Below are 19,912 nucleotides of genomic sequence, written 5' to 3'. Positions count from 1 at the left end.
TATTAATATTTAATAATAAGGTACCCACAAAACCAAGGACGAAACCGAGATGAAATATTTTTAAGAAAATACAGTAACATTTATTGTTAAAATATTCTTAAGAAAATACATAATCAACTTATTATGATAGATAAGGTCGTTATTTTTTGTCACGAAAGTCAATATAAGGGAAATCATGAAGTTCAATTAAAAAATATGGCTCAATTTCAAAATTGATAGAGCTCTAAAAAGTATTTAAACAAAAAAAATTTTTAAAAATAGTGCTTAATTATCTAATTTTGATATTAGCAGGGATCAAGGAAGAGTTTAAACTAAAAAAATTAAGGGGCCAAAGTTAAATTTACCCAACGATAAACCCAAAAAAGTTGAGGGGGCAGGGCAGGCAGTTGCCCTTCCCACTGTCCACATTGACATTCCCGCACAAACCTTTATCAAGTACAACCAAAAAGTGACGTGTTAAAATCGTGCTAATCCTAGGGACAGGGATACCGAAACCCTGCAGCCAAACAATTACAAAAAAATTGGAGTAAACATGTCGAAACAATAATTTATGCATTTCCATACTTGCCCCTACCAGATTGTAAAATGACTTTTCTCTTTGGTACCCTGTCCCTTGCTTCTCGCCCAAACCGCCGATGACTTCATTTCTCATACCTTATCGTTAACTGATCGGAATCGGCCTTTCTGACTAACCTTATTTTACTAACCAGTTAAGAAAAAGTAACGGAAGGACATATTGAAGGGGAGGAAGGGATGAGGTCTTCGACGGAGAGAATAAACATAGCTGCGAGTGCGCAAAAACTTGATGTTGATAATCGGATCCCTCTCCGCTATTATTACCGGATCGCCGATAATATTCTCAAACAGGTATATTTTCTTATTATATTTATTTATTTTCCCGTAGAATTTGTTGTAATATATAAATGTATTGTGCTGTTTGTGTTCCATAATTTTGGTATTTTTAGTTGATTAAGGTGACTTAAGTCTCGTTTGGAGGTTGCATTTTTCACTTACATTTTGCTCTCTGCTTTTGCTTCCTAATAGTTGCTAAATATTAGAACAAATAACGCGGAAGTATGATCATTAGTGATTTGAAAAAGTACTAGATCCCGCGGTGAAAGGTCTTTTAAAAGCAGAAAAAGGAAGTGCTGATCTGAATCTGAGAACATAGTAGCCATAGTATAGTTACGGTGTCAGGGCTTAGATAGCGCGGGAAAGTGTAACCACATGAAGGATTAAATTGGAAAAAGGTGAGATATGATGTAATTTTCATTGGGATGGAAAACTTGGAAGTACTCCAATGCTGTCATTGATAAAAGATAATGGTGACTTATATTACCTGGATTCTTCATTTTCTCTAAAGTCCTCATATACCATTCTTGTGTCTGATATATGTTTGGAGTACACAATTCTCGAAATACATGGAAAAACTTAAAATAATAAACATTCCTGTATTAAACACATGCCTGTATGCAACTCAACCTTGAGTCTGGGTAGCATAGACGGTTGACATTCTATTTCAACTACATTTTTATAGCTTCACGTTCGTGGTGTACTATTGATCCCAAGGTACTCAATTAATCTGGTGTAGTTCTATTAACTCTGCATTCAGATATGTATTCTCTTCTCTTTCTGTTGTATATTTTGATGAATCAGTGAGAAATAGATATTTCCTGATGAGTTTTGTCGTCATTATTAGTCAAAGCTATGAATAATCTCTGTTTTGACCCTTTTTTGTAGGTTATAGTTAGTATGAGATATGGGCAATGAACTGTAAAAGTAACAGATAAGGAAGTCTTCGAAGTGAAATTAGTGTACAAAGAGCAGCCAAGTTTTTTATTTGTGGCAAAATTGTTAACGTTATTGTGACTTCAGAAATGAATTATTTTACACCTGCACAGAGGATTATTATTGTATTTGGAATGTTGATGGCTTCTTATAGTTCATTCTTTTGGGTATAATGTTTTTCTAATACCTATCGCTTCCGTATATTCTCGCTTCGATTATGTTAAATGTTTGGCTGCTCATGTTTTAATACAGGCAGTGTTAATTTTTCGAATAATTAACATCTTGTTTTGAATGATCTGGCTTTTTCTGATGTACTCACTGCTCTCTAGACTGATATATTTCGAGCTGAGAAGAATATTATAGATCTATATATCATGCTTCTAAGATTTTCAAGGTCAGAAAAATGCCCTTCATTTAAAAATAAATAAATTTCATAATATTCCTTTGAAATGCATATAAAGCTACATTTTTCCCTATCTCACTCTGTTTCTTCCTTCAGTTTGGTTTCTGAAACAATACCTTGCCATCGGGATTATGGAACGTCTCTAAAATATCAAAAGGTTTACTTGAAAAAGGTAAAAACTGTCTCCCTCCCTCCCTCTGGTTACTATTCTAAATGTTTGATATGAAATTTGATTTCAAATTCTTGTTGTAGAGGCTAGTGAATGCCTTGACTGAGCTAGAGGATTTGAAGCCACAGGTGCAACAAAAGATCAATGAATTAAACAGAATATATACTTATCAAAGTACTTCATTAGAGCAGTCTGCTGTGAAAAACCAACATTTGACATACTATGGTGTGACAAAGGTACTGTTAGTGCTTCTAAATTCTGCTCATGAATTGCTACTTCAATTTCCTTTTGACTGCTTTTTTATCATCCTGTAGTATAGGCTGAGTTAGTCTTCTTTCATGATTATAGCTACACAGTTTCTGATTTATTCTTTTACTCTTGTAAATCCAGCCTTGATGATCAAAATAAATTCTGTTTTTACCTGCAGGCAGTCAGACCAGCTGCACGAGAACTTGGTTATTATGGTTTAAGAACTCCGCAACTTTCATATTCCAACCCAATGGAAGAGCAGTTTCGGAGAATGTAAATTGTTTTCTTTATTTTAGTGATTTCCCACTAATGTTGCATAGAGTTCAGAACTTTAAGTCTTGAAGTGAAGTTTTGCTTTCTTTTCCTCAATAACATGCTATATTAGCCTTTTTCTATCCTGTCCCTCTTCTCACCTGCTTTTTTATGTTTAACGTCTGGATTCTACAATATACAAAAATTATCCTAAATCTTTGGTCTTACTGTCAAATCACCCTTCATAATCTTTAAAATACAGACAGATAGTAGTAAATTTGTAAGGTAAACTGCTATATTTCATCCTAAATCTTTCCCAGATGGAGAAAACATTTTCATAGTTATTGAAGCAGCATCAAACTGCATAAAGTTTCTATTCTTTTTAACTGTTGAACTGGTATTAAATTTAAAAGAAAATTAAATATGACAAACGAGCTTTAGGGCACTGTAAAATGCTGATTTCTGTATAAAATGATTTATTTCGTTTCTTTTTCATGGAGAAAGTGGACTGGGTTGGAAAAAATTATCAGGGAATCTCTCGAGCTCATTAGAAGATTGCTTTGATTTTGTTTTGAATTTGTATCTGATGCTAAATATGCATTACAAAATGAAGCGCATGTTGGTATGCTCATTTTGCATTTCGTATTAGTGATAAGGACCACTTACTCTGCCATGAAATGCAGTTTGGTTTGAATTTTCGGTATTGCAACTGAAGCTTTGTTGAACATGGAAGATACCAATGTCCACCAACCCAATTTCTCACCTCTTAAACTTTGGCATTTTGTTCCTTTATTTTAGTTGATATTTAAGTTACAAAGATACTTTGGTTTTTCTGTACTGTTGCAGTTTTGCTAGCTTTGGCATTTTATGTTATAGGAATTGAATCTGGAGTTCAACATCCAGATTTTAGTGCATGTTACATTTGAACAGTGTGTTTGATGACCCCTAATTATTTTGTTGCTTCTTAGGTCATTAAACCTGTTGCGTCCGAAGGAGGAAACCCTCTCCAAACATTCTATTTTGGGTCCAAATGGGCTTTATGGGCAGTGGCAGCCACCTAGGAGTGATAAAGGGGTATGGTGATATTTATCTAATTCTTCGGTCCTCACTAAGAGGCTGTTCTTACATTTCTTTTCTTTTTGCAGGTCAAATATCCAAGCAATGTTGACCTGACTCCAGTTGAATTCCCAAGGTAAACTCTTTATGGGTTTTGCGTTTTGGGAATAATTCCTACTTGTTGATCTAAAATTACATCACTGTTAGGCGATAATATGATAGTTTCTGGAGGCATAAAGGATTATTTTATTGAAGTATATTTCCTTTGAAGTGAATTTTGAAACTTCGAAGTAACTCTCCATGCATGATGCTGATGTCCTTTTTATTTATTTTGATAGTTTTGAAGTTTATGGTTTGAATACTTTAACATCTGATAGTATTCATGTGTAACCAGTTTGCAGTGGCCTATAGAAAATGAACTTCCAGGGAAGAATGATCATAGCAACTCGGAGCCTGAAGCATCTAGCATGGAATCAATTCTCAGTGTTGATAATTATGTGAATAGTGAGAAAAGTCACGCAGATGAACCTTGTCCGATGATTTCTTTTGAAGAATCAGAAACTGCTCCTGTTCATAATAATGTTACCAGACAGCTATCACCTCCTCCTGTACTTGCAGAAGTACAAGATTTGGTTCATGCTACCCAGGCCTCCAAGACAGATTGTACAGTAGAGAATCCCTCTGTAGATGGTCTTGTTCATTCTGAATCTCCTCTAGAGTTGCACATTGTAAGTTAATGACATTTGCTGTTGATGTTTATTCTATGTTGTCTTCATTAACAATCAATCTTCTTGGAATGTCAGTGGCATAATTTGGTTATTCTAATGAGAGATATTTTCTGGTTATTATCCTCAATAACCCCTAATGTTTTGATTTGACATTGGCTGTTGCAGGCAACCACAATGATGGAAAGCTTCATGAAGCTGGCTAAATCAAATACTGATAGGAATTTAGAAACTTGTGGTGTTCTTGCAGGTTCCCTTGTAAGTGCTGATGCCTTAAGAGCTTTGTTTTGCCTTTGACACAATACAATACGTAAGTTTTAATGTGATACCGTTCTGCAGAAAAATAGAAAGTTCTATGTTACAGCTCTTATTATCCCGAAGCAGGAATCAACATCTAACTCGGTATGGCTGTCTCATTGTGGATTTACCATATTCAACTTCACTTCTCTTCCGTCGATCAAAATTCTCTTTATTTTTTTACTCTTCTTTAGCAGGTTATGTGATTCCTTTGATTTTACTTTTTTTTTTATTAGTGCCAGACAACAAATGAGGAGGAAATATTTGAAGTGCAGGATAAGAAATCTCTCTTCCCCCTGGGTTGGATTCATGTAAGTGTTTCATAGTCTGCTCTCTTCACCTTATAATTGATCTTCTGCTAAGTTATACATTGAGTTTACCTTCCTTAGTGGTAAGTTGAGCACAATTTCGAACTCATTTAATAAACAAGTTCAGTTAGAATATAGTTTACCTCGGTCCATCTGTGAACTTGATAACCTAGTTTTGAAAAAGCTTGATAGAACCTTGTTTTATTTTTCTATTCTCTACTTCCTGAAGATATTTATATTTGATAAAGTTGGCATAGAGTTCATACATTATTTTAGAAAAATATACTTTTACATAGACATTTTTCATGTGTCCAGGAAACCATAAATGAACACTTGATAAGGAGGAACCGTCTCCATAAGTAAGCATTTTTAGGATGGAGTAGGGAGAAGTGGGTTAAAAATATGGGCTCTTTGACCTCACTATTTATGTTTTTTCTTTGTAAGGTTGGTCCCACTTGATTGGTGATACCAAAACTAATTAAGGAGCTTTATAGTACTATAAATTAGAGGTGCTTACATAGCTTAATATGTCTACTTACTCTGTAATGTGTATGAACAGAACCAGTATCCTTTCTATTTTTGCCATTATAGAAGGGAAGGGGAGTAAATGAATGAAATCTTTGTTTCCAAGTCTGTTTATCAAGATCTTATGTCATAAAATAGGAATATAGGACATTAATACCAAGTAATATATACCAAGTATCTGTCAGATTTCTTCCACTCTTTTACTTGACATTTGCATGTCTAATAGGGTATTTTTCAACAATATATTTTTAATGTTTGAGGGGATCAATGTTTTATAGTCCTTATGCTGACCATCTTGACCGTATATTTCAATCCCCAGACGCATCCTACTCAGTCATGTTTCATGTCATCAATTGATCTTCATACACACTACTCATACCAGGTATGTTCCTCTTGGTATCATAATAAAAGTAGTGCCTTTTAGTGATCGATTCATTTATGTATATTTTTTCCAGTTCTTTATTTAGGTAGCTGCTAATATCATTTTGGTATTTAATTTGAATAGTCCTTTTTTGTGCTTATATCTTGAAGTGCAGACAGTGTCTGGCACAAGAAACTGTCAGGGAATGAATGAAATCTGTGTGAAGTGTATAGACAATGTGAAAATGAAGTCTTTTTCCTTTATCTGTGTTTTTACTTTGTAATGGGTAAGGACCTCTCTGCTAAAAGGTAGCAGAGAATCCTTTACTTCGTCCCATGATTTAGAATGCACGTTGAACTTAATTTGTGACTGATATTAATTAGTTGTAAAGGTAAATGGAAATTAATTTAGAAGGAGAAAATGATTTGAACAAATCTTGACCGTATATTTATTTGTAAGTTCATTTATCATACTAGGATGAAGTAGTGGATATCTCCACTATTTAAAAGGCCGTGGACAGGATCATTCCCTTTTTAACATTCTTCATTTTGTAGTTCTTGAATCTCTTTATGTATTCTGAACCTATTTGTGGCTGTTTACTCTATAGCATTCTGTTTGTGAAATTGGAAGAGAGATTAGACTCGGTAAAACTACATTTTCTCCTTTATTTGGAAAATCCCTAGATCAATATTTTAGCAGGATCTCCCTGAGCTTATCATTTCCTGTAGAGAAGCCGATTGATATGGACATATTGGTCATTATATGTGCCGGAAATGATTGTGTGTATTTGTAGATTATGTTGCCAGAAGCTGTAGCGATAGTAATGGCGCCAACAGATAGTTCAAGGTGAGAAGCATATTCTAATGACTAATGACTTTGAATCTTTGCTATATCTTACGCAGTTAGTGTTTTACTTTTGATCCCTCTGATTATGAATGCAGAAAACATGGGATTTTTCGTTTGACGACTCCTGGTGGCATGTCAGTCATCAGACAGTGCCAGCAACGTGGCTTTCATCCACACAATCCACCTTCTGATGGGGGCTCCGTCTATAATACCTGTACAGATGTGTATATGAATCCGAGTGTGAAGTTTGATGTCATAGATCTTCGATGATCACTATATCAAAATAGCAGCTGGGCGGACATGTTTTGGTAATGCAGTAGGTTGATTTACCAAGTGTAAAATCTACCTGCTTGTATAGTACATATACATAGAAGACAAGGAAGTGTATAATAATATCATATTTGCATGGTCAGGGTAGGAAATACTGAATTGGAAAAAGAAAACAACGAAGAGGCCACTGGATTTTATTCTTTCTATGTATTAACCAAGAAAGGCTCTAATTCGTTCGAAGTTGAATTGCAGAGTTGTAATGGCAGTCCACATTTTGATTCTTGCATCAGAATCAGGCATCTCTGTCATCTCCTTGGCTGTCCATTTTCAACTCATTCCTCAACAGTGACAACCAACGAACTTTTTCTAAAATTCCATCAGCAGCCGATTCCAGTACCATACCTTCTTATGTTTCTCGAACCAGTTTTCTTATAAAAATATTGGCACTTTTCCCCTTATTGAGGTCAGTGCCTACCGTCAATCATAACAATTAAGCGGTGGATATATCATAAACTAAAGAAGTCGAAGATATTGCATGCATTATTTTTCAAGAAGTCGATCTTGTTTTAGGTAAAAGTACTATATTTCAGATAGAGTAAAATATTCTGTTAAAATTACGCTGTTAAAGGGTGTTTTATATATAAGACATAATACCAAATACAACTCTTGAGCTTTATTATTTATGTCCCATTATTTTATTTTATATGTCATGTCAAAAAATAATTTAAAAATTATAGTAAATTTAATTTAATTTTTAAAAAAATCATCTCTAAGAATTATAATTTTTTCAAAAATTATAGAAAAATATTCAAAATTAAAAAGCTACAAAATCATAAAAAAATCTAAAACATTAAAATTAAAATTAAAATTTCAATAAAAATTTAGAAAAATTGAAGATGCAAAAGAATTTTGAACTTTTTTTTAATTAAAAAATTTTAAGAAGCTCAAATTTTTTGGATTAAACTGTAGACTTGTCATCTACAATGTTTTTTAAATTGGACCGGTGGTTGAACATATTAGGCCATCAGTTCGTTGGTCCAATCAATCACATCAATTCAACCAATTCGATTAAAAAATATTAAAATTTAAAAAAAATAAAAATTCGATTCAATCGGTTCAAACAGTCTATGCTAGTTCTTGGTCCGACTGACCAATCTGGTCTAGTCCAAACAACATTGTATTATAGATGAATATTGAAATTTGCCACTATCATTGATATTTGCCACTATATTTTAAAAATGTGTAATTTTGCTACTCAACTTTTATGTGATTAAATTTTATAATTAAAATTTGAATTTTATTAAATTTTACTACCAACTTTGATTTTTAATTAAATTTTACTACTCAATATTAATTTTGATAATTTGAAAACATAAATTAATAAAAAATTCTTTCAAATATTTTTATTTTAATAGCTAGCAATAATTTAATTTATAAGTATTAAAAATTAATAAATTAACTTAGAAATTTTATTTAATGAAATAAATACACGAAAAATAAAAACTACATATAACTTATTATTGTCAAATATTAAAATTAAGTATAAAAAATCCTTAAAATTTTTCTGGAAATGATTTGAAAAAAAAATTGAACAACAAATGCAGTAAAAAAAATTGAACAACAAAATTCAACAAATAAAATTTAGCTTTCAAACAAAAGAAAAGGGACAAAATTTAATAGAGGATGGAATTACAGTGATAAAACTTGAAGGTTGGACGGCTTCTGAATGAGAATTAATCTCCAATAACAATGGCCTCACCGCAAGATTTGTTTGTTCGATTAACCATAAAAAAGAAAAATATTCCGATGGAACCACATTGCCGAACCCGAAGACCATTTTCAACATTGATCTGATCTTTTGATCGTCTGCATTCTTCTGTCACATCATATATACTTGCGCCGTAACCACGTACTTGATGAAGTACTGTGAGCGGGTTAGGGCGTTCTCTAGAAAAACAAACAGCATTCCTGTGCTTCCGTACTTGCCAGAGGATTATTACACAACTCCTATACAAGAAATCTTTATCATTATCCCACCGTTTTATCTCGTCCAACCCAATATGATGCATACAAATGCCCAGATTTGTCGCAAACCATATAGCCCATGTAAAAGAGCAAGATTGGAATCTAAGTGGCTCAAAGATTCTTCGTCAGTTGAGCACAGTGGGCATCGTGTTTCGTTCCCATAGTCCAAACAGTCTCCCAATTGAACCTCCGTTGTAGGCACTCCTCAGTTCCTTCATTACTTTGTTCTATGAACTTAGATGCCACTTTGACATTAAACTGACCCGTAAAGCTATACTTTCATACATATCCATAAAGCTATCGACACTTTTCAACCCCAGAATACCCCAAGAACAACTGATTTCTTATGATTGATGGAGGGTCCAGATACTCAAAAATAATTGTTCAATATGTTCTTAATATGCCTACATGTGCCTATGGAAGCATTGAAAAATAAATGTCATTTGCAAACAGTAAGCGTGATATTGTAGGGCAGAATTTACTAATCCAGATACCCTCAATTTCTGAATTACTCTCTGCCTTAAGCAACATTGCCGATAATATATTTTGGCATAAGAGAATAATATATTGATATAGAGGACCACTTGATGCAGGTAAAAAGTGGTAGTTGTCTTAGGGGAGGTCACTTATGACTTCCACTTAATTATTACATATACTTTACTAAGTCTTATCAAGGGATTATTTTACTAATCAATATTCCTCATCAAGTTCAACCACCCTAATAAAGTCTCTGTCACGTTACTAACATATCTTACAATTTTATTAAATAAAGTTATATAATTGACTTAAGGAGATATTTACGTTAAATGACAACCCACCAATCAAGAGAAGACACATGGTCTATGAGTGTCTCATTAAATACCTTTTCAAATTTCACCATCTTACATTTCCTTTCCCAAAACCCTATGTAGTCTCTTTTTTCCTCCGTCTCAATCAGTTGCGACTTTAGATTGTTTGAGTGAGCAACTACATCAACTTTCTCCAACTCATACCCCTTAAGAACTAAGGGCGTAACCAAAAGGGTTAGGCAGGAGCGTTGGTCCCCCTTAACTCAATGAAAAAATTGTTTTATAACCCCTCTCCAAAATTAAAAGATTTAATTTAGTCCATTTTTAACCTTTGATTAAATGAAAAAATTATAATTTTAACCCTTTTAAAAAATTAATAATTTAATTTGAACTTTTTAAATACAAAACTTTCGAATTTGGGCCCCAAATTTTATAATATTGTCTCGGTCCCCTAAACAAAATTTCTGACTTCGGCCTTGTTAAAAACCCTTATATTAATTTATTACTTTATAAAAATAATAGATATTTAGTTATTTCCTAATAATTGATATTCAATTAAATTGTAATATAAATTAAATCAAAAACTTAAATAATATTTTAGATTCAAATTCATAACAGAGCATGCATAAAAAGAATACTTTTGCTATCTAAAAATAATTTGAATATAAAATATAAAATATTCTTAATTGAGACGTTATTTTAATTTATTTAAAATAATAATTTGAAATTTGAAATTTATTTTTTAAAAATTTTAAATGAGTAATTATTTTTAGTGGGTAGTTATTTATTAAAAGAAAAAAAAGCTTTATTATCTTTCATTTTATTTTAGTATTATCATTTCAATTTAGAATTTTGTAACAATGTTTGGAAAGCTACTTAATAATTAGATTTTACTGTAATTACTTATAATTACACATATGTGGCATATTTGAACAATCACTCTAATTAGTGGGTCTAATTGAATTGAGCGTAATTAGAACATCCCAAGTACGCTCTCCAATTCTTAGTGGAAAGATAGTAATTAAAGTAATTACGAGAGTAATTAAATAATTACACTCAAACTCAATTACCATATAGCTTTCCTGGTACATGACTTAAGTTTTAAAAGTTATTTTTATACAATAATAGTATTTTAATTTTAAGACATATATTTTATTTTCAAAATATTTATATATTATTTTATTAATTTCGTTTAAATAATTTAAAATTTTTATTGACAAGAGATAATTTCCTATACATTTTGACCTACTAAATTAAATAGTATATATTATAAATTTTTTACACTAAGTTTAACTTAATTACATACTTATTATTAATTATTTATACTTGGTTAAGGATTAACAGATGATAACAAAGAGGATATGTTCAATGTTAGAGAGAGAATAACCCAACAAACATGGAATGCTAGAGTGATTATAAAAAAATGTGTAATATGTAATTGTTTAGGGAATTTTTCATATAAGAAGATTTGATTTTAGGTTTTATTTATTTATTTATTTCTTAATATATCTATTGGAGCGAGTGTAACACCCCATACCCGTTTCCGTCGCCAGAATAGGATACGAGGCATTACCAGATTTTACTAATTTTTTTTAACCCCTTTATAAATATCAAATCTTCCCTGCAAATTTTAAACCAAGACCAATCTGACACAACCAATCCACTTCAATATATTTTCAAGATAGGTTTATAATATTCATAAGATAATCTCATCACATACCAAAACCAAAGTTTGTTAGCCATACCAATAGCTAACTATACATTCATTTCACATTAACATCTGCTTTACTAGCTTATACATGCCATTGATTTTCAAAATAAAGTTTCTTTATATACCAAGATCTTGATATTGATAGTGTGATACGTTTCCGACCAAATCCGACCTCTGAGCTCTTAACACTACAAAACAGGGGAAAAGGAACACGGGGTAAGCACTTTGTGCTTAGTAAGTTCATGCAACAAGAATTATATTTACCATATTATACACCTATCATTTAATAACACAAGCACACATCCAATTTACATAAACATATACCTATCACATACAAACTCAACTTTTGCATTAGTTAAGTAAACATCATATAAATTCATTACAAAGACAAATGATTGATGAGCTCATCAATTCCATATTTTTCATTCCCTTGTTATTTTTCCATATTTATCCCGTTGAATTTCTCAGAATTTCGATGGATTTTCAGAGGTACACTTTAGTGTACAAATCCGGGTCCGTCAATTCATATTCATGTGCGCACATTTCCATTTCAGAGAGCACACTCCCGCGAACCTCATCCTTACATCGGGATTACCAGTCCAGGCTAAATCCCCTGCAATGACAATTACTCTAATGAGCTTGAATCTGAATTACCAGTCCAGGCTAAATTCAGACCCCAATTCGGATTACCCGTCCGGGCTAAATCCATTTTCCACATATTCTTCGGGAGGGCTATATCAGGATAATATCACCCGTCCGGGCTAGATCCTTTTTACCGTCAATTCCTTTTCAGAGATCCATCGAATTTTCCTTTCATTCAACCGGGATTTATTTTCTCTTTTCATCAAGAATATCAATACTTCATCAATTATCATACAATAAACATCCAACTCATTTTCACATCAATAACAAACATTTCAAGCATTTAAGAATATAATTCAAGTTACACGAACTTACCTCGATACTTGTTCGTAACCAAAAATCTACTAATCTCAAACTTTTTCTTTCCCTCGATCTTGCTTCGTATTTGAATTTTCCGGATTTGGTGCAAAAATTATGAAAAACCAGCTTGAAGAAACCCTTAGGACGTTTTTGGCTGATGAGAATGCAGAAAAATAAAGAGGAATCTAGATAATTCCACTTTAGTCCTAACTTTTAAAGCAAATTTTGCAATATTCCAATTTTACCCTTAATTCTTCAATTCTCCTGATTTTTCTCAGTGTATGCTGCCCAAAATATCTCCTTTTGGGGTTATTTTCAATTTATGTCCCTCTTCATTTAACAATTGAGCTATTTAATCCTTCTAGTAACTTTTACATCTTTTTCAATTTAGTCCTTTTCACTTAATTAACTACCCAAGCATTAAAATTTTCTAACGAAATTTTAATATCATATTACTAACACTTCATAAATATTTATAAAAATATTTTTGACTCGGTTTTACGAGATCGAAGTCTCGATACCTTGTTTTTACTCAATTTCTTCTATAATTTCTTTTTCTAACTAACCACTAAATCGGTAAAATTTTTCTATCGATATTTTCATACGATTTTCCTATCATACCAATATTCGTGCAAAAATATTAAAATAAATTTCTCTTTAAATCGGATTTGTGGTTACGAAACCACTATTCCGATAACCTTGAATTTGGGCCATTACAGCGAGCACAGTGCATTCTGTAGGCCCGTTAAGGGATAGATATTGGCAACGAGTTTTAAAACTGATTCATAGCTAGGGCGAGAATTGAACCCTTGACCACTAATTTTTGTTAATTGTTTAGAGAATTTTTTCTTAAGTATTATTAATAATTTTATTATAATTAATATTCTTTTAAAAATTAAAATTATGTAGTTGTGCAATTACATTTATTATTACTAAATGTGAAGAAATTTTAATGTATTTTCAATCTACAATTCAAACATTTTTAAGGAACTAGAATTTTGTCAGTAGAAGACGGTGTAATTACTGTTTCGAATTACAACTCTCCCCCCTTAAGGATTTTCGTCCTCGAAAATCTTACCAGTAAAGAGGTTCGGGTATTGTTTCCTCATTGCCTCCTTCGGTTCCCATGTCGCTTCCTCAATCCCGTGCTTTTGCCATAATACTTTCACCAAATTTATCTTTTTATTTCTAAGCTCATTTGTTTCCCGTGCCCATATCTTGATCGGTTCTTCATTGTAAGTCATATCCGGCTGAATCTCCACTTCTATCGGAGAAATAACATGTGAAGGATCTGATCGATACCGTCATAGCATAGATACATGAAAAACATTATGAATCCTATCGAGTTCCGGTGGTAATGCCAATCGATAAGCGACCGGTCCAATTCTTTCTACGATTTCATATGGCCCGATAAATCTTGGACTCAATTTACCCTTTCTACCAAACCGGAGAACTTTCTTCCAAGGAGACACTTTTAAGAATACCTTATCACCCACCTGAAATTCAATCTCTTTTCGTTTAAGATCAGCATATGACTTCTGACGATCGGAAGCTGCTTTTAGACTATCTCGAATCACCTTGACTTTTTCTTCTGTTTCCATGATCAAATCAACCCCATGTATCTTCTTTTCACTAAGCTCTGTCCAATATAATGGTGTTCTATATTTTCTACCATACAAAGCTTTATATGGAGCCATTTTAATACTGGACTGATAACTGTTATTATAAGCAAATTCAATCAAAGGTAGATACCTCTCCCAATTACCTTCAAACTCTAATATACAACGTCGGAGCATATCTTCCAATACTTGAATTACACACTCAGATTGACCATCTGTCTGAGGATGAAATGCAGTGCTGAAATACAACTGAGTACCCAAGGCTTCTTGCAATTTGTCCCAGAAACGAGATGTAAATCGGGGATCTCTATCTGATATAATAGAGATTGACACTCCATGTAGCCTGACAATCTCAGATATATACAGTTCAGCCAATTTACCTAAAGAATAATCCATACGTACCGGGATAAAATGTGCTGATTTTGTTAATCGATCAACGATCACCCAAATGGCATCTTTCTTCTTCGGAGACAATGGTAATCCCGACACAAAATCTATAGTAATTCTTTCCCACTTCCATTCCGGTATAGTAATTGGCTGGAGCAACCCCAAAGGTACCTGATGTTCAGCTTTGACCTGTTGACATATCAAACATCTTGATACAAACTCAGAAATATCACGTTTCATACCTGGCCACCAGTACATCTTCTTCAAATCATTATACATTTTATTACCTCCCGGATGTACGGACATAATACCGCTGTGTGCCTCATGTAAAATCTTCTGTATAAGCTCTGAATTCTTCGGTACACATACTCTACCTCTGAATAATAAACAACCATCAATCCCAATCTGAAATTCTGAATCATTCCCTGACTCACATTGTACCCGTTTAGCCTGTAGCTTCTCATCATTTTTCTGAGCTTCATATATTTGTTGTAAAAATATTGGTTTAATTCTCAACTCAGCTACAACTGAATCATCATCAACCAAAGACAATTGGGCATTCATAGCTCGCAAAGAAAAACTCAGCTACAACTGAATCATCATCAACCAAAGACAATTGGGCATTCATAGCTCGCAAAGAAAACAAAGATTTTTAGCTCAGAGCATCAGCTACAACATTAGCCTTACCCGGATGATAATCAATAACCAAATCATAGTCTTTTATCAATTCAAGCCACCTGCGCTGTCTCAAATTCAAATCTTTCGGTGTCATCAAATATTTCAGGCTTTTATGATCAGTATAAATGCGACACTTTTCACCATACAAATAATGCTGCCATATTTTCAGTGCAAATACAATAGCAGCTAATTCAAGATCATGCACCGGGTAATTTCTTTCATGTGGCTTAAGTTGTCTCGAAGCATAGGCTATAACTTTACCTTCTTGCATCAAGACACAACCTAAACCATTTAATGATGCATCACTATAGATAATAAATTCTTTACCTGGTTCAAGTTGTACCAACACTGGTGCTTTCGTCAACAAATCTTTCAATCGGTCGAAACTCTGCTGGCATTCATCAGTCCACTCGAATTTAACATCTTTCTGTAATAAACGGGTCATCAGAGAAGCTATCATAGAGAACCCCTGTACAAATCTCTGATAATAACCAGCTAAACCCAAGAAACTTCTAATTTCAAATACATTTTTCAGTGGACTCCAATTGATAATAGCTGAGATTTTACTCGGATCTACCCTGATGCCTTCTGCAGATACAATATGTCCGAGAAAACCCACTTCTCGAAGCCAAAATTCACATTTACTAAATTTAGCATATAGCTGCTTCTCTCGCAGAATTTGCAACACAATTCTCAAATGTTCTACATGCTCATTTTCGTCTCGAGAATAGACCAAGATATCATCAATAAAAACTACCACAAACCTGTCTAAGTACGGTCTGAATATCCGATTCATCAAGTCCATAAATACTGCAGGTGCATTAGTCAGCCCAAACGGCATAACCAGAAACTCATAATGCCTATACCTGGTTCTAAAAGCTGTTTTTGGTACATCTGACTCTTTTACCCGTAACTGATAATAACCCGATCGGAGATCAATCTTTGAAAATACAGTGACACCCTTCAACTGGTCAAACAGGTCATCAATCCGAGGCAATGGGTACTTATTCTTTATAGTGACTTTGTTGAGCTGTCGGTAGTCGATACACAATCTCAAAGACCCGTCATTCTTCTTCACAAATAGAACCGGAGCACCCCAAGGTGAATGACTCGGTCGAACAAAACCCCTGTCAACAAGTTCTTGCAACTGTGTCTTTAACTCCTTTAATTCCGTAGGAGCCATACGATACGGAGCTATAGAGATTGGAGTAGTTCCCGGAATCAGATCTATAGAAAATTCCACTTCTCTTTCTGGTGGCAACCCCGGTAATTCCTCCTTTTCTGATACACCTCTGAGCTGTCAGCACTGAAATCACATTAGATAATTCCTCTGTCTGATTAGATTTAACCCGAAGTAATTCTCTATTCTGACACTTCAGCACAATATATTTCTGTCTACAGTTTACTACTGCATCATACTGAGTTAGCCAATCCATACCCAATATCACATCGAACTCATCAAAAGGAAACAACATCAAGTCAGCCGAGAAACAATAACCTCTTACCATCAGTGGACAGTTTTTTACAAATTTTATCTAGTAATACAGACTGGCCCAGGGGGTTCGAGACTTTAACCATAAATTCAGTAGGTTCAACAGATAAATTTTTAACAAATGCAAGTTTAACACATATATATGAATGCGTAGAGCCAGGATCAATCAATGCAGTAATATTGGTATCAAGTAAAGAAAATGTACCAGTAATAACATCGGGTGCTAAGGCATCTTCTCTGGCACGAATGGCATATGTCCTAGCAGGTGCTCGTGCCTCAGGCCTGCCTGCAGTATCTCTCGTAGCTCCTCGGCTACCACCGACATCACCAGATGGTCGAGGTGGTCTACCCCTGGAAACTGAATTACTTGGCTTTGATGTCTGTTCAGCTTCTTTTTCACCCCTTTCTGGACAATCTTTGAGGAAATGATCGAAAGAACCACATCGATAACAAGCCCCGCTCTTTAATCGGTATTCACCAAAATGAGTTTTATTACAGTAATTGCATCTTGGCTTAGGGGTACCAACACTGCCAACACTGGTCACTGATGGAGTAGAAGGTCTTGGATTAGTCCGCTGAAAACCTCGCTCTCTACCCGAATACCCAGTGGCTAAGGTAGAACGATCCTGATATTTCTTCAATTTCTTTGAAGCAGAAAATTGGGATTTTTCATCGAGTTTTTATTGAAAACCCGAGCTTCTCTTTCAGCTTGTTTCTTTTCTTTGCTCAATTCTTCTGCTTTATAAGCTCGCTCTGCAAGGGTAGCAAACTCTCGGATTTCAAGAATTCCGATCAGTAGCTTAATTTCTTCATTCAACCCTTCTTCGAATCGTTTGCACATTTCAGCCTTTGATTATACCCATTCTCGAGCATATTTACTCAATCGGACAAATTCTCTTTCATACTCAGATACTGATCTGTTACCCTGTTTCAGCTCAAGAAATTTTTTTCTCTTCTGATCAAGGAACCTCTGACTGATATATTTCTTTTTGAACTCGGTCTGAAAGAATTCCCACGTAATTTCTTCTTTCGGAACAACTGAAACTTTAGTATTCCACCAGTGGTAAGCTGTATCTTTTAGCAATGATACTGCACATTTCAGACACTCTTCTGGTGTACAAGATAATTCCTCCAAAACCCGAATAGTATTCTCTAACCAAAACTCAGCTCGTTCGGGATCATCATTAACTGTAGCTCTGAATTCTTTTGCCCCATATTTTCTAATTTTATCAACCGGAGCTTTCCCTTTTCTGATAGATTCAGTACCTGTACCCTGTGGAATCTCGGGAACCGATGGAGGAGGAGGAGGGGGAGCTTGAGTTTGCTGCACTACAGGGTTAGTTCTTATATACTGAGCAAACCATTCATTCATCATTTGATAGAAGGCCATTTTAGCTTCTTCATTTTGGTTCCTTGTTTCGGACCTTCTACTACTCGTAGCTTCAGCTTCTCTTTGTTCTAAAGCCGGAGCATGACTCCCGGCTTCCTCGGGTTGAGCTCGGTCGGTAGACATTTACTATAAGAAAATCACATTTCAAATGGTCAGGAGATATCACACTATCAATAATAATTTAAATGGCATGTATAGCTAATCTCATATTTGCTACGTCGGTCCGAGAACCGGCTAAACCGTAGCTCCGATACCAACAAATGTAACACCCCTTACCCGTTTCCGTCGCCGGAATAGGATACGAGGCATTACTAGATTTTACTAATTTTTTTAACCCCTTTATAAATATCAAATCTTCCCTGTAAATTTTAAACCGAGACCAATCTGACACAACCAATCCACTTTAATATATTTTCAAGATAGGTTTATAATATTCATAAGATAATATCATCACATACCAAAACCAAAGTTTGTTAGCCATACCAATAGCTAACTATACATTCATTTCACATTAACATCTGCTTTACTAGCTTATACATGCCATTGATTTTCAAAATAAAGTTTCTTTATATACCGAGATCTTGAGGTTGATAGTGTGATACGTCTCCGACCAAATCCGACCTCTGAGCTCTTAACACTACAAAATAGGGGAAAAGGAACACGGGGTAAGCACTTTGTGCTTAGTAAGTTCATGCAACAAGAATTATATTTACCATATTATACACCTATCATTTAATAACACAAGCACACATCCAATTTACATAAACATATACCTATCACATACAAACTCAACTTTTGCATTAGTTAAGTAAACATCATATAAATTCATTACAAAGACAAATGATTGATGAGCTCATCAATTCCATATTTTTCATTCCCTTGTTATTTTTCCATATTTATCCCGTTGAATTTCTCAGAATTTCGATGGATTTTCAGAGGTACACTTTAGTGTACAAATCCGGGTCCGTCAATTCATATTCATGTGCGCACATTTCCATTTCAGAGAGCACACTCCCGCGAACCTCATCCTTACAGCGGGATTACCAGTCCAGGCTAAATCCCCTGTAATGTAAACTCATAGAGTATTGTCGGGATTACCAGTCCAGGCTAAATCCCCTGCAACGACAATTACTCTAATGAGCTTGGATCTGAATTACCAGTCCAGGCTAAATTCAGACCCCAATTCGGATTACCCGTCTGGGCTAAATCCATTTTCCACATATTCTTCGGGAGGGCTATATCAGGATAGGATCACCCGTCCGGGCTAGATCCTTTTTACCGTCAATTCCTTTTCAGAGATCCATCGAATTTTCCTTTCATTCAACCGGGATTTATTTTCTCTTTTCATCAAGAATATCAATACTTCATCAATTATCATACAATAAACATCCAACTCATTTTCACATCAATAACAAACATTTCAAGCATTTAAGAATATAATTCAAGTTACACAAACTTACCTCGATACTTGTTCGTAACAAAAAATCTACTAATCCCAAACTTTTTCTTTCCCTCGATCTTGCTTCGTATTTGAATTTTCCGAATTTGGTGCAAAAATTATGAAAAACCAGCTTGAAGAAACCCTTAGGACGTTTTTGGCTGATGAGAATGCAGAAAAATAAAGAGGAATC

General features: G+C 34.1%; 1 protein-coding gene across 4 annotated transcripts; it reads left to right on the top strand.

Annotated features, from left to right (window-relative positions):
- The first annotated feature begins 551 nt into the window (after positions 1-551).
- LOC107890831 (AMSH-like ubiquitin thioesterase 1) lies at positions 552-7,489 on the top strand. Of its 4 annotated transcripts, XM_041101069.1 has the most exons (16): positions 731-867; positions 1,538-1,569; positions 1,741-1,955; positions 2,118-2,182; positions 2,288-2,363; positions 2,444-2,596; positions 2,788-2,882; positions 3,830-3,935; positions 4,007-4,053; positions 4,312-4,645; positions 4,811-4,900; positions 4,982-5,044; positions 5,176-5,250; positions 6,092-6,154; positions 6,927-6,979; positions 7,075-7,489. In XM_041101069.1, the coding sequence occupies exons 3-16, from the start codon at positions 1,878-1,880 to the stop codon at positions 7,247-7,249; spliced, it is 1,473 nt and encodes a 490-aa protein (XP_040957003.1). In that variant the 5' UTR covers positions 731-867; positions 1,538-1,569; positions 1,741-1,877; the 3' UTR covers positions 7,250-7,489. The 4 variants fall into 4 exon arrangements, with proteins under 4 accessions (XP_016670894.2, XP_016670895.2, XP_040957003.1 ...); XM_016815405.2 differs by lacking the exons at positions 1,538-1,569; positions 1,741-1,955 and having other exon boundaries at positions 552-867; XM_041101070.1 differs by lacking the exons at positions 1,538-1,569; positions 1,741-1,955 and having other exon boundaries at positions 2,041-2,182.
- The last annotated feature ends 12,423 nt before the right edge of the window (positions 7,490-19,912 follow it).

Source organism: Gossypium hirsutum, chromosome D09 (assembly GCF_007990345.1).
Source record: "Gossypium hirsutum isolate 1008001.06 chromosome D09, Gossypium_hirsutum_v2.1, whole genome shotgun sequence".
Taxonomy (NCBI): Eukaryota; Viridiplantae; Streptophyta; class Magnoliopsida; order Malvales; family Malvaceae; genus Gossypium; species Gossypium hirsutum.
This window is presented reverse-complemented; position numbering and strand designations above follow the sequence as displayed.